This window comes from Leptinotarsa decemlineata, unplaced genomic scaffold, assembly GCF_025532065.1.
Source record: "Leptinotarsa decemlineata unplaced genomic scaffold, Ldec_3_MD MMD2_tig00000576_RagTag_RagTag, whole genome shotgun sequence".
NCBI lineage: Eukaryota > Metazoa > Arthropoda > Insecta > Coleoptera > Chrysomelidae > Leptinotarsa > Leptinotarsa decemlineata.
This window is the reverse complement of record NW_027412551.1, coordinates 1105499-1121073: the sequence shown is the minus strand read 5'-3', so window position 1 is coordinate 1121073 and position 15575 is coordinate 1105499. Positions and strand designations below refer to the sequence as shown.

General features: G+C 35.0%; 1 protein-coding gene across 1 annotated transcript; it reads right to left on the bottom strand.

The window, feature by feature from the left end:
- Positions 1-2480: 2480 nt before the first annotated feature.
- Positions 2481-6875, bottom strand: Toll-7 (Toll-like receptor 7). Its single transcript, XM_023166496.2, has one exon. It carries the CDS (start codon positions 6628-6630, stop codon positions 2701-2703), a length of 3930 nt encoding a protein of 1309 aa, XP_023022264.1. The 5' UTR covers positions 6631-6875; the 3' UTR covers positions 2481-2700.
- Positions 6876-15575: the final 8700 nt, after the last annotated feature.

The following is a 15575-nucleotide window of genomic DNA, read 5'->3' as shown; positions in this document are numbered from 1 at the left end:
ATGAAATCAATAAATTCAGTAAATTTATTGTTCAATAGTTATATCCATGAATCAACAACCACTTGTTTTAATTATAAGCCGTCATTCAGTATCTTGTAAAAATTCAAAATGAATGATAACGATCAAGAAATTCCTGCTACCCCACCAGACATTACCGAGCAAGCAAATATAGCGATGAATAATTTCCTGCCAGCAAAATCAAGAGAAGAATACGAATATAATTTCGAACATTTTGTGAGTTGAAGAGAGAGGAAAAACATAACTTCGTTTTCAGAAAACGTTCTTCTCGTTCATTTCGAAGATTTAGCAAAAACTTTTAACAAAAATTAATCCTAATAAAATAATTTCTAGGAAATATTGTCAACAATTTTTTAATGATTTGATTGTGTTCTGATTGATTGACTGAATGAGTTTATTATCCAAGGCCATGATCTCACACTTTCTCATTACTTTCTGCGGTCAGTCGTAGAAAAAGTATAGTACGCACTTCTAGGAGGCCAATAACGTCCACTCGCGAATTTTTCGCTCGTGGGAAATTGGCTTCTTATCCTACTCGGTACGTAATATACTATTCCGTACTCAGTACATTTACCAAAAGCAGGCAATACAAATATCCAAATGAGGATATATGTTTGAATTCCTAAAGTCCAAAAGCCAAATCATTTTGCACATAAAGTCTAATAAATGTTGGAATAATTGTTTTTGACAACCAGCAATGTGTATTGAAAATCATTTTAAGCATAAACAAGGTCGAAGAAGGTTAAGAAATAACTTCGAAAGTATTCTATAAACAAAATTATTTTAGTTTTGAAAACTGCTTATAATTCTATTGATTTGCATTATCGAAGAAAAAAACAAAATATTGTTTGTATATGGTGTGATTTAGGACACTTCGACAGCCACTCGAAGTTGAAATTCAACTTCAAACTTCAACTAACATAAAAATGTATTCCCGATGTTTCTGAAAAGTTCATTGTGAACATAATTCTAAATAGTTGAATGAATAATGAAGCTTAATTTGTTTTCTGAAAAGATAGTATTGAGTTCTTGTATTCATGTATAATGTATGGATTCTGATTGTCATGAACAATTTTGGCAGGCCTAAAATTTCAAAGTCAAAGTTACATAGTGTGCCTATTTTCAGAAACTTAGCTGCTTTGAAAAATACAAATTAAGAAATGAATCATCATTTTGAATCATTGCAGTAGAAGAAAAAATATATTCATATACTTATTTCCTTTCACAAAATCAAAAATTAAGTGCTTATTGAAGGAATTCGTTATCAGTCACTCAATTTCATGATAATAGCAAAATGTTTTCAAAATTCACTGATTCATTTATGGAGAAAAATATCAAAAATCATCCAAAATGATAAAAACAAAAACAAGTAAAATTAAATGATTTTTGTATATTCAAAATTTTTATAATTTTCCATGATATCACTTTGCTGAAAACTCACTAATATTATTTTACGAAAAAATGTATCTTCTTCACGAAGTTTGACACTAATTTGAATCCTAGATAAATAGAGTTAGTTTATGTATTTGAACTGACAAATTGTTTGTTTGAGTAGTCAACTGTAAAAAATAATGAATGGGCGATAGGGTTGAAAATAATTACCCAATTATCATATACAATATTATGAAAATCACTGAAAATCACCTATCGTTTGGTTTCCAATTGAATTTAATAAAAATGGTGACGTATGAAAATTACCATTTTTTAAATTCAGATGAAAATGCAATTGGAAAATGATTAGATACTCAAAATATATTGTTGAAATATTATGAATAGTGAGTTAGAATTTTCTGAAAAGTGGTAATTCGAAGAATACTGAAAAATATGTTATTCAATTATTCAGAAAAAATTTACTATTTGAAATAAGTTCCGAATATCTGATAGACATAGAAACGTTATTGAACGTGGTAGCCATCAAAGTTTTTATTGACTTTTCCGAATGTGGAAATTCCTTGAAAAATTGAGAAAAACAATTACCCTAAGTGTTGAAGTTTGGAACTCAAGAAATACTTCTGAGACAATTTGAAATTTGAAAAATGAACCAGTACATGTGAAACATTATATATAAAAACTAATGACATATTCAGCACAATATTTATAATTAAAATTTTCTTACCTTAGTCATCTTATTGTGGTGTTCTCGGAGGTGATATAAATCCACGATATTTCTCGTCTATTTTCTTTGAAATGAAGCACAATCACAGTATATTTCAAATACTTTTTCATATCAACTTTAATAGTATGTAATTTTGAATTCTGTTTTCTATTATTGGACATTCTTCTCATGTATTTCAACTATACTCAAGTTAATGAAAATAACGTATCCAATTGTTTCAAAATTTGTTAGTGTTTGAGAAAATAATTGAGTGAAATTGAATAAACATGAATTTTGTGAGTGAAAGTGGATTCTAAGTGCAATAGTATTGTAACTTTCGATTGAGAATATAAAAAAAGTTGTCTAGTAGAATTTCACATATTTATTACATATAATAATTCGTTTCTTGCAGTTTGTAAAAAATATGCACATAATTATACAAAAAATTGAAAACAAAATAAATATATCTATATACAGTAATGTACAAAAATTATACAAATCAATTATTAATACAAGTACACATCGATTCTGAAACATCAATATTAAGTCTTCTTTCAATAATATACCTAGTCAGTCGTATTGAAATATCACACAAGATACGCTTGCCCTCCATTATTTATCCCCTGCATCATGACGTGTTGGTGCCGCCATGGGGGACCTCTTCTCCCTGAACCACCCCTTTCGAGGGTGCTATAGTCAGAATCAATACTAGAATAAATATGGTCTGAAATCGGCCTTGGCTCTTGGGCCCTTCTCGAGGGCCTAGGAGAAGGCGTGGCTGTCGTCGCCGACGAGTAATTTGCATCGTCGGCCTCTTGGGGGACTCCGGAAGAGTATGCTGGGGGCAACATTTGCATACCTGGATTTGGAGACCCTTGGGGATGACTTTTATCCTGGTACGGATGATGGGTGTGGTGCGTGTTATTCACCACCACCCTGGATTCGATGGTGTAATTGTTGATGTTCCTCCGGTAATTGGCGTTGATTTTTCCTCTGGGTTCCACTGAAGGCATGGCGTACTTCAGCTTCTCCCAGAATCGCCTCTCGCCCCATCGCACCCTCTCTGCAGTTTTGAGGTACAACCTGAGCTCTGGATCGAGCTCAGCCTCAGGGAGCGGCCCTTCTTCCAGTATCACCAGTTTGAACACCCGACCTTTGAGGGCTTCGTGCAGGGCTTGTCGGAGTTCGAACCTGGACCACTCGGTCTGTAGGAAATTTCTTGTTAAGACTAGTATCACTCGTCTGCTGGCTTCAGCAGCTTCTAGAACTGCCGGAGCAGCATGTTGGATGTAGGCGGTATGTGGTAAGTCCCTGTAGTGCAAACACAGCTGAAACTTCGGTTCAAGTTCGACGGCAAGGGCTTGCACCACCCACTCTTCGTCTTTGGGGCTGTAGCACACGAAACCGTCGTAGAGTTTGTCTTTGTCTTCGAACTGTTTCGCGGCGGTTGCACGGAAACTGCACAGTCTCACTCCGTACTGCGAGTACAGCCACACTTTCACGGGGTCTCTGAAAACGAACCAGAGCACTATGACGAGCAGGATAAGTATTACGATGCATAACGTCACAACAACCATGGGCCAATAATCCGACACGAGCATACTGTCTAGCACCGAACTGCCGGCCGAGAAGTCACTGCATATCGTAGTGTTCAAATCGAGTTTGCGACGCTGAGGAGGATCGGTTTCCGGGTTGTAACACATCATGTCGTCGGTGTCCACTACTTTCACAGCGTTTTCAGCTACCCACGATGTGAGGCCTTGCAGAAATTTGCAGCGACAAGACCACTTGTTGTTGCCCAGTTTGATCAGCGATAACCGGGTGTTTGCGGAAAGCTGCCACACTGGAAATGAAACTAATTTATTGCCATCCAACCGGAGTATCTCGAGCGAAGTGAGAGCTGTCAGAGTATTGTTACCAATACTCGAAATGAGATTATTATGCAAAAAGAGCTCTTTGAGGTTGAAAAGATTCTCAAACTCGTAGCCTTTCAGTTCTCTTATTTTGTTGTCCTCTAGGTGCAGGGATTTCAACGCGTTCAAACCGTTGAAAGTGCTGTTTTGAATGGTTTCCACCCCACTGTTGTTGACGTACAATACCCTCATGTTTTTCCGGCCGATGAAGACGTGGTTTTGTAGCTCGGTGATGTCGTTACCGTCCAAGTAAACCTCTGTTGCATCCATTGGCACTTTTTGTGGAATTTCGTCTGCATTTTGATTGGAACAATCGACAACATTGGTATTCCAGGTTTGATCGTGATAACATGAGCAATTATTAGGACAGGTCATCTCACAATCGCACGCATCGAAGTCGCAGCAATGACACAGTGCAAAACAGTGCGTTTCGTAAGGGCAAAGGAAGTCGCTGGGCTTGGCTTGATTAAGAGGCATGTATGTCATTCCTCTGGAGTGAGTCATTTTACAAACGATATTTTCTAGATCCATCACTCTAGGGTACTGGCGGGAGGCTGACATGTTGTTGACGACTTGGAGCCATTCCATGGTGCAATCACAGTGAAAGGGGTTGCCACCCAAGTAGACTTCAGGCAAAGATCGGTTCATAGGCACAGGAAAAACTCGCAGCGAGTTCAAATCCAGATTGTTCAAGTCATTAGCGTACATATCAACTCGAACTAGGTTAGTTTTGTCAAGAAACGTATTTGGCTGAACGGATCTTATGAAGTTATTGTTAATGAAAACGAGTTCGACGCTATTCGGTATGGACATTGCGGATATTTCCAGGATACGATTATGGCTGGCATCTAAAGTTTTTACCCTGATTTCGTCTTGGATTTTATAGTAGTTCGCAAGATGTTCGATGAAGTTTCCATGAATATCCAACCACTTCAGATTGCTCGGTATAAAAGCATAGTCGAACCAAACGAGGTGATTTTCTGATAAGTTCAACCACAACAAACTGGCTATCGTGGCGAAAATTCCGTTAACGTCTGTTAAAAAATTTTCGTCCAGCCGGATCGCCTCAATTTGTGTGTTACGCTCGAACGAGCCCCTTTCTATGTTTTGTATTTTGTTTTTTGCCAGGTTTAATACTTGAAGATTCGGCAAGTCCCACAGCATACCTCGTGATATATTTCCGATATTATTATCGATGAGTCGTAGCCCAGTGAGTTGATTTAAGTTTTTGAATGAGCCATTCTTGAAGTCGGAAATTTGATTTTCTCCCAGGTCTAGAGTTTTCAGGAACGATAACTCTTGAATCGCATCTGGCACTTCTGAAAGAGCATTTGAACTCAGATCTAGTTCTTTCAGTGCTGAACAATTGCGAAAAGCGCCGGAATCTATGCTCACTATGAGATTGTTATTGAGAGTAAGTTTGCTTAGTACAAAAAGTCCATTGAACAACTGTAATCCAATAGTGTTTAGTCTGTTTTCAGCCAAATTGAGGGTGTGCAAATTGTAGAGGGGCAAAAACGCATTGTCTTCGATGAATCCAATAGAATTATTTCTCAAATCGAGGATTTGCAGGAAAAACAAATCTTTGAACGTTCTACCATCTACCCTCGTGATAGCATTGTGCGATATATTCAGAACAATCAAGCGAATTAATCCAACAAAAGTACCCGCGTCTACATGGCTACTTGTAAGCTGATTTCCGGATAAGTCCAAAACTAGCAATTGTTCCAGTCGGTGGAATAATCCCTTGGCCAGAGAAAACAGAGAGTTGTTTTGTAAGTGGATTTCCTTGAGCTCCGGCGTGCCAGCAAATAATCCTTGGGGCAACATACCGATCCTGTTGTTCGCTAAGTTGAGTATTTTAAGAGAATCAAGCCCTGCCAAAGCTTCGCCAGATATATCGCTTATGTTGTTGTACATCAGGTTTATATTTTGCAGCCTCCTGAACCGCGACAGCCCCGATTCTTCAGACAACGACTTCAAGGTATTGTACGACAAGTCCAAGTTCTGTAAGTCACTGTTACTACAAGACGGGACATTAATGCCTATTCGTTCGGTACTCTTGATCCTATTTCTCGTCAAGTTCAGCGTCTGAAGATTCGTCAAGGAGCAGAAAACTCCATCAGGCATGCTTCTGATGTTGTTGTACCCAAGGTCCAAGATTTGCAACTCTTTGAGCCCTTGCAAGCTATACCGCGCCAAGTCGAGACTTTTAGTGGCGCTCCAATTATTATTGAATGTGTTGATTGAGAGTTTTTTCACATTGTACAAGCCCTCGAAGGAATTTGAGGGAATCGACAGAAGCTTGCAGTTACTTATCTGTAACTCTTCCAGCTCGTGCAGTCGATGTAATGCCTTGGACGGGAGCACACTCTCGAAGAACGTCACTTCACTGCAGTTGATTCGTAACCTGGAAGTCACTTCCGCTGGTAATGAGGAAATATTCGCAGATTCTTCTAAAGTTATAATTCTGCAATAAACAGCCAACTTTGACGAAGAGGTGTCGGTGTTGTCCGGCAGCCAAGAGCACTGCTCAGGGCCGTCGAAACGCATTGCCGAGAAAGTGGAGGCAAGGAAAACTACACTCAACAGCTGCGGATACATAGCGGCGGTAAAGTTTTTAATCACTACACTTAATTCATTTCAGAATAGTTATTACACGTTCCACTCAAAAATTCGCGAATTATTTGACAAAAACTTTTCGAACATTTTTGTAATACTGTATCTTTGTTCGCGAACTCTCAGTATCAGAGCGACAACAGAGCGTGACTTCACTCTTCGACCGCCGACGTACTACTGGTTTCTCTTCACCGCTGGCTTTGGTATTTAGTTACTGACTGAAGTTCGTTTTTGAATGAGGCGCACGCAAGCGCTGCTGCAAGTTCTTATCTCGTCCGCTTTCTTGGGGGAGCCACTTTACGGTAGATGTTTCGAAGACGAATTTGCGAATGTTTTCACTTACCTTATACTACCTGCTTGATCAGATTGTGGGGCAGTATAAGGAGGAAGAAAATGAATTCTAGACTTAATGTTGCGATAACATCTCTGGCAAGCAAAGATTTGATGACAGAGCGTTTTGTGGTTTTAACAGAAAATTTCTGCGGGAAATTATCAAAGAAAGCTTTTGAGTATTTCATTTGCATTTTCAAATGATCGTCATTTCGTTATAGTTTTTGGACAACAACAAAGTAATTTTAGGAGGTTTAAACATTCACAATATATAATATGAAAAGTAAGTGAAAAAGAAATGAATATGGAGAGTTTGTCACACATTTTTGTTTTATTTATATAGATTATTTTTACTTTTTTTATAAAGTTCTCATTTCTCTAAATATTGAAGTGATCTGTACCTACCTACATACATTTTCATCATTATTCATTATTTTGTTATGAAAAAAATGTTTCTTTTTTTGAAGAAAGTTCACAATTCTCAACACTACTACACTTCTATGACATATTTTTTTCATTAATCAAATTTCTAATTTTGAGATTGGAGTTGCGATATTCAGTTTGGGGTAGATATGAGTGATTGACATCAATTTTAAAATGTCTGACATTTAATGGTTGTTATTGTTACAGGATATTGTGAAATACATCGTGAAAATTTGAGAAAATCTGTTTCTGTTTAAAATCTTCTTTTCCGTTAACCAGTTGTCGCACCCCTACGAACGACAACCCTCAGAAGTCGAAACTTGTGCGAGCTAAGGATTAACGACGTTTTACCCTTTAACGTGTGATTCCTAACGCGTCAAAATGCTCGCGAAGATGAATTAAATTAATATTTTCACCCAAACCCAGTTGTGAATTATGTGTCAATTGATATCCATAATTTTCCATTCATCACATTGTCTAGCTTTTCGCATGAGAAAAGTATAAGTTTTTTTAGAATGGTTTCTGAACAAATTGGAAAAATTAATGATTGTTTTGGGATTCCTTATGCCCAGAAGAACAGAGATTCTAATAAACTTTATTTCGTGTCTGAAAGAATTATTAAAGAAGCTTCATTGACACTTGTTACACTCTTTTTCTCTTGTGACTCAAGTGTTATATTCTAAGGTTATTATAAAGATTCAAAGAAGGTTTTACTTGCGATGCACTGTTTGGAACCTTTGGTGTAGTAATGAATATTACTGGAGTTTTATCCGTTATTTCAACACCTCGACACATGTTTCGATCACCAAGTGACCATCTTCAAGAGGAAGAAAAAGATAAAATTCCAGTAATATTCAAAATAAGTTTATTCTGAGATAAAAAAATTCAAACGCAAAATTAAACAGAAATTACACATTTTTTTGAGATAGGAAATTGGGATCGAGTACTCATTCAAATTTCTCATAAATATCATGAATTGAATATGAATATATTTATATAATGGGTTAAAGTATCAAATTCGTGAAATGTGTGTTAATCAATTGTGATCATATTCATCAGGTGTTGACAACGTGCCCCAGAAGAGTTTGCTGTTATTTTTCCAGAAATGATACTATATAGTCATTTTTGTGCAGGAATCAGGGTTTTTATTGATATTTCTTGTAATTTTCACCGTCCACAATCTAAAAAAAATTAAAATTGTAATGGAGATATTTATGAAGGTGCAAGTGTACAATAAGTTACTACTTCGAACGAAGAGCTAGAAAATTTATACCAAAACTCTTATCTAAAACTTTCAGAGGCCAAAGTATGTCTTCGATTTTACATTGATTTCAATTATTCGCTCATATAGAAATCAGTTAGCATATATTTTTTTGCAATAGTGAAATTCCTTCTGTAGAAAGAAATAAAGTGTTGTTAATCCAGGTAGGTCTCCAAAAGACGGATTTTCACAAATCTTTTTTCGTTCCACACAGCAGTTCAATACTCACAAAATCTTTCAAGTATTCAAGTTTTTCTTTTCGAATCATTAATAGATTCAGGTCATCATTGAAAAAACTCTAAACAATGAATAATATTCAGATGATATCTTATATTTCACTAGGGTTTTATGGGGTGGAAAATATTCATCTAGCTGTGCCTTTAATTTTTTCAGAATTTTTCCAGAGAACATCTAACTTTATGATTTGGTAATATAGCAAAGATTAACAAAAATTTTTGTCATACACCATAATCAAGTCATCTCAATTTTTAATCAAAACAATAAATTAGTTTGAGAAAAGTTCTTATTGAAATACTTTTTGATGAAACTGAACTGAATTTTTGGGAAAGGAAGTTTTTGGCTTTCTACTACTCCATCTGATACAAAAAAAAGGGATGAGAGAATCTTCCAAAGAAAGGAAGGAAGTAATCAATTTGAAAATGAGTAACTCTATACATGGATGTGTAGATCATGCAAAGAAGTAACTTTCAGACACAAACTGAAAGAAAGTCCTCCTGAAATAGCTACTTTCATATAAACATTGAATTACACGAAATAAAAAAATTCTTTCGAAACAAATACTTCTATATGAACACTGAATTATACAGAAGATACTTTTCTCTACTCAGTTTGTATTTCAAACATTTGTTGTTGAATAAGAATCAGATATCATTCACATGAGTTCTACTTGGAATAAATGGTAATAAATTGTACTCACATGGAACACTGTCACCCTCACTGGTATACACCGATGTTTCGCCTCAAGACACTTGCCCTAAGGCTCTTCGGAACCAAATTGGATAACATTATAAATATAACCCCTTCAATTCAAATAAGGTTCCTCTTGGCTGGGATTAAATCAAATAGGTGAATGAATGTCATTACGATGTCATCGATGACATAAGCAGATCAAGCTTATTCCGTGACATTAAAAAATCGTAATTCATGAATGAAGTGTGTGTATTTTCTTTCTTTGTTTCGAAAGAATTTTTTTCTTTCGTGTAATTCAATGTTTATATGAAAGTAGCTGTTTCAGGAGTACTTTCTTTCAGTTTGTATCTGAAAGTTACTTCTTTGCATAATCTACACATCCATGTATAGAGTTACTCATTTTTAAATTGATTACTTCCTTCCTTTCTTTGGAAGATTCTCTCATCCCTTTTTTTTTGTATCAGATGGAGTAGTAGAAAGCCAAAAACTTTCCCAAAAATTAATCACTCCTAAAAATATAACCCCTTCAATTGAACTGAATTCATTCACAACAGGAAATTTTGAAAATGTAATTGCTTATTTTATTTTTGAAAAAAAATATTCTGAGACTCTTATCGACTCGAAAAAAATGGTGGACATTGGAGAAACAACAAAAAATATCAGAAAAGTATGGATAGTAAAAAACTTAAAAACAATAATCAAAAATGAAATCTAAGTAAATAAATTAATACCATGAAAATTCAACTGAGGTGAATATATTTCAGCAAGAGATAATGCAAGTATGATAAGTGAATTTGGCACCATAAATGACATGGCAGAATCGAACGAATCAAAAAGAATATTGAGAGAAATTTATAGTGTGGAAAATACTGAACCAAATACTAGTCTGAGACATCGGTTTTGTTTGGTTTTCATTCGTCCACCCTGTAGATACCATTCATTCAACACTGTTGAAAACGTGAAAAATGAAAGGTAATTGATACTGAATGGCATTCAGGAGGATTTTAAACTGTTTTAAACTGGACCTAGGATTTCGAATGAAAACATTCGTTTTTTGCTCTCCTTGTACAAACACAACTTCACTGAAATGAATATTTCCGAGAAGGACATACAACATTTATGATTTTGTTCATGTGAGTTTCGTCTCTACTACAAATATTGGCAATAGGACCTTTTCTGACAATTCTATTTCATGAATACACACACATTTTGCAATATTTCAGCACTCCCTCAAATATTTAACAAACAGTCAATCTGAAAATAAATATTGAATAATGCAGAAACTGCTGGCATTATTTGATCAAGAAATGAGTACATAAATATATGAGTTTTAAGAGAAACACTGGGTGATACGAAAGGTATTATTTTAGTAGGTCATTACGGATATAACTCTTCTCCATCATTTGTGATGTTGGAAAATAGTAGATTCGATTGAAATATAAATAATACTAGCTCACAGGTAGCATATATGCTCATATTTTTTCCTGACATAATATCACGTCAGCTTGTCCCTGCAGAAGATTCCAGTTTTTATCCGAAGGACATACTTTCGAAAATATATGGGCTGAAAGTTTTCCGAAACTGCACTAGGATGTTAGGAAATAATCCGAAACGTTGTATGAAATAACTTTCAGATACAAAGTAAAAGAAAGAGCACTGCCGAAGCAACTACTTCCACTTGAACATTAGATTACACTAAAGAAAATTACTTTCAAAATTTCTTTTATCTGTATCAATTTTTATTTCTATTCAGTGTATACCGAATATAACATTCGTTATGGAATTGATACTAGTATTATTCATAGGAACGCTACACAACATAATATATGAAAGAGTTACTATGCAATGATATGTGATATGATGATAGCAAGTGAAAATCGAGCGTTCAGCCTGGGGCTTCAACCATCTTCCAAATTAGACGAAACTAGAAGAAAGAACCCCACCAAACAACTACCTGAAGAATTTGTCTCTCTTCTATAGATACTTTCACGGAAAGAATGTGTGACTTGACACATTTAATTCCACCATGAGCAGTACATATCAGAAATACGCGACGGACTGTGACAGCTCATCGTTTTGTGGTTCAACTCAGTTCACCTCACTGTTCAAGTACTCTTCCATTTGGAGAACTGCGTCTATGTGGAATGAACTTCCTGATAACTTTTTCCAAATGGATTTATTCTCCAGCGATTCAAATCCAATGTGAATCGCTTCTTTCGCACAGGCACCGCTCTTAGAGCGCCTCAAGGATTTTCCTGAAGCTCTTGTGTTTTGCCTTAAAAACAACATGAACATCGAATTACGAGAAACGTTGAATTGAACAAAAATCACTTTTTCATATTCAGATTGTACTCCAAACATTCATTATTGAATTGAAACAGGTATCATTTATAGGATAATTCAGTATATGAAAGAGTTATAATGTAAAATTTACATGGAACACTATCATGTTCAATGATGTTCTTCGAAGTTTCGGAATAATACACCCGTCTTATGACCTCATCAGCACATTTTTGGATTATTCATGTCACCGTAAATAACGAATCTACTTTGGTTACGATGATAGTAGGTAAAGACATTCATACGGTTACAAATAAGTGAATGAATTCAATTCCAGTGATGTGTTTCTGGTCACAGTTGCTGAAAATTTGGTAAATGAGGCAAAATCGGTGTTAGTAAATATTATTATTTTTATCTTCTTAATGCCATACGTGGCCTCATCTATCGTCAAAATAAGTAGGTATCGTGACGTTGTGAAACGAAATATCTTTCACGGCCGCTTTTGCTTTCTTTCTGTAGTACGTACAATATGCAAAACTCGGTTTATTTTCAATTTATTATATAATAAAGTGATGTGTCACAACACAGTGTCTTATTAATGAAGAGTCCATCCTTCCAACAATTGGCAAAACCACAGTTCATACAATATATTTCATCATCATCCTCAGTGTCAATGATAACAATATACAACTGGTTTATTAGTGGAGATATTAGTTTTCAGAACTTCATTGACATTCTTTACCTTGAAGAGAATACAGAAAATGAAAAAAGTAAAGAAAAACTATCGACATATTCGGATCATTTAGATGGTAGAGGCAGCTTTTGCCAGCTGAGGTTTCGTGATTGTTTTCTAAGTGTTCTCTTTTTTGCACTTCGCAAAATCTTAGTGATGATGGTCATTTTAGATCAGAAACACATATGTAGAGTTTTCATTTTAAGTGCTCTGACATTAATTTTTTTTTTAATTTATTCGTTCCCAATTCACACACATACTCTGGATTTGAATATCACGAAAATAGCTAAAGATGTCTCGGTGCTATTGATTTTGAAACCGAGGCGCCTGGCTATTTTATACAACCAAGTGAAGTCCTGATGAAGGACAACAAGTCAAGGACAAAATCAATTAGACAGTGCATATGAGGATTATATCACGATACAATCATAGAAAACTACGATTTCCTCAAAAAACTGTGAATTTGATCTCACACAATGATCACCTCGTATAACTCTTTCAAAATGAATTAGTGGTTTTGCTATCTCTGACAGTTTCGCACTTTCATCTCAGACAACGGGGCATTGAAATGAAATAATAATCTACTCCGCCTTTTCATTATACCCAAGTAGTTCCAGTGAAGATTAAAAAGTTTTCAAAGTCATTATGAATTCTCTGAAATTTTTACGTAATCCATCCAGTTTTCACTGCTTGAAATTATCTGACTCATTATTCCGAACCAAATTTCAAAGCAAGTGTCACAGAATGCAACAAAAGGCTACCAACTTTCTACTACAAAGAAAAAGATTATCACCGCGGTTGATGTTAATCCCTTTCGGGTTGTATCACAGTTATTTTACTTTTGGACAGGATGCTTTGTTGGCATTTTCACTTATAATGATTCATGAATTCTTCAAATATGAAAATGGTTATAAACGATTCGTTTGTTTTTTTGTCACGGACTTACTGAAAAAATGGAACCAAATAAATCCTTTTTCATAGAGCGCACTATTTGACTCATTATTATATTTCAACGAGATAGTTTGAATAAACAGAGAATCACAGAAGTAGAGGTCGACTATCTTTTATGTGATATAAATACAATTCCATCAACTACAACTTACAAATTGATCTTCCCAAACTTTATTTTGAAAATATATCACATGTTTCGACTGAGTCGTCTCCTCAAGAGCGGGGTACCTTATGAAACTAATCGGCTTCGTTGAGAAGCTTGGTCGAGTGTGAATAGGTGTGAGCCACAATAAACCTATGCGGGTTGCAGTGGAGGGTCGAATAGACCCACTCACTTTGGACCTAACGTAACCTAACCTAACTCTTGAAAGCTGTTGCTACGCAGATTCACCATATTGTTTCGATCAATGTTTATGTTACTGGTGATGGTTAAATATTGAAGATTCCCCAGTCATAAATAACACATCTGAAACGGTAATGACCGCAATGAAAAATTATCTATAAGTTAATGTTATTACGGATGTATTATTAAATTCCTTTTCCCATAACAGCACACATGTAGAAATACAATAAATAATGCCTCAACCCCACATTCAAAACGCAATAATAGTCACCCGACTCATCACTAATTTTACTTTTATTAAACGATTGCCCATTTTATTTTTTGTGATTATAGGGTTCGTGAATTTTAAAAGATACATAATGCCCGGTGGTATAATTAAAATAATGTTTAACCTATTACTTTGCCATTAGGAAAAATATGATGGAGCCACTAAAGGTTATATGCGTTCCTATAATTTGCCACAATTTTAGTTAGAACAGTTGAGTGGTAAATTGGTCAGAGTGGGTACGATTATCGCAGGTAAAAATTTCGGTATATTGCTGTTGGCAAGGGATAAAGAGAAGGTTAGCAAATTGACATTCGCTTGATGAATTGGGTCAAAGTAATAGCTCCAATGGGAAAAATATTGATTTATTGAGGATCTGTATTTTTTTGAGAACAAATTAGCATTGTTGTTAACCAGAGTTTTATTGACAAAGAATTCTATCTCGGCCTCTTCAAAGTGATTGTCAAAGTCCAATATCGATTTTAAAAGTACGAGAGTTAATTTCAAATAACAATTATTTTGCAGTTTTGGGTGGATAACAAAAAATAGTTTATTATCTATGGCAGCGAAAGCATTGTTGACTTTATCAGGAGGAGAGGTAGCAACTGTGTAATTTTTCATTTCGGACAGAACAAAACTTTTTTTTACAATTAACTAGACCTCATACGCTACTTCTATTATTTTTGGGTGTACAAAATACTACCTACTTCATTTGCTACCATTCAGCTTCTTTGGTCTAATTTTTTCACAAGTTTGGGTATACTCGTATTTGTTCCATCTTCATTTGAATCAAAGCCTTATCGATTTTATCTACAGGATAGCAGAAACGAGAACATAAGAATTTTTTTAGATAGATGGACTCAAGACCTATGAGAATCAACGCTCTGTATGTTATGTGTTTTTTTACTTTTCTAGTTATTAATTTTTCAATATTCCTATAAAAACTTTTGGCAGGACAAACTTGAATGTTTTCTATTTATTTGAAGGTTTTTTGTATTTTTTCAATTACATATTCTCTATGAATTGTTCTTTTCTACAGAAAATAATTATTTTACTAAATCTACAGTAAAGTACAAAAGTGATATTGAATAATATGCATTTGATAAAGACATAGTTAAATTCTCAACTCTGAGCTGAAAATCATTGTTTCTAGGTATGATTTTGGGAACTTTGCGTAACTCTGAACTTTCAAAATGTAAGCCTAAAGCCTAAAAGCCTAAAACTACCATCACCTATGGTTTGTCATGAGTATCATATAATTAGTGATGAAATATACGAAAATAGTATTCTAAAAATTATAATTTCAATTTAAAACCTCAGAAGGCATGCTTTAGAATGTAATAGTTTTTTAGGTACCACTTATGTGTTATTTTGCATTTCAGCATAGTTTTTGAAAATACCGAAACTTGGAAAT

Bases quoted from the DNA above. Each gene is read 5' to 3' on its own strand.
- Toll-7 (XM_023166496.2), bottom strand. From the start codon at position 6,630: ATGTATCCGCAGCTGTTGAGTGTAGTTTTCCTTGCCTCCACTTTCTCG.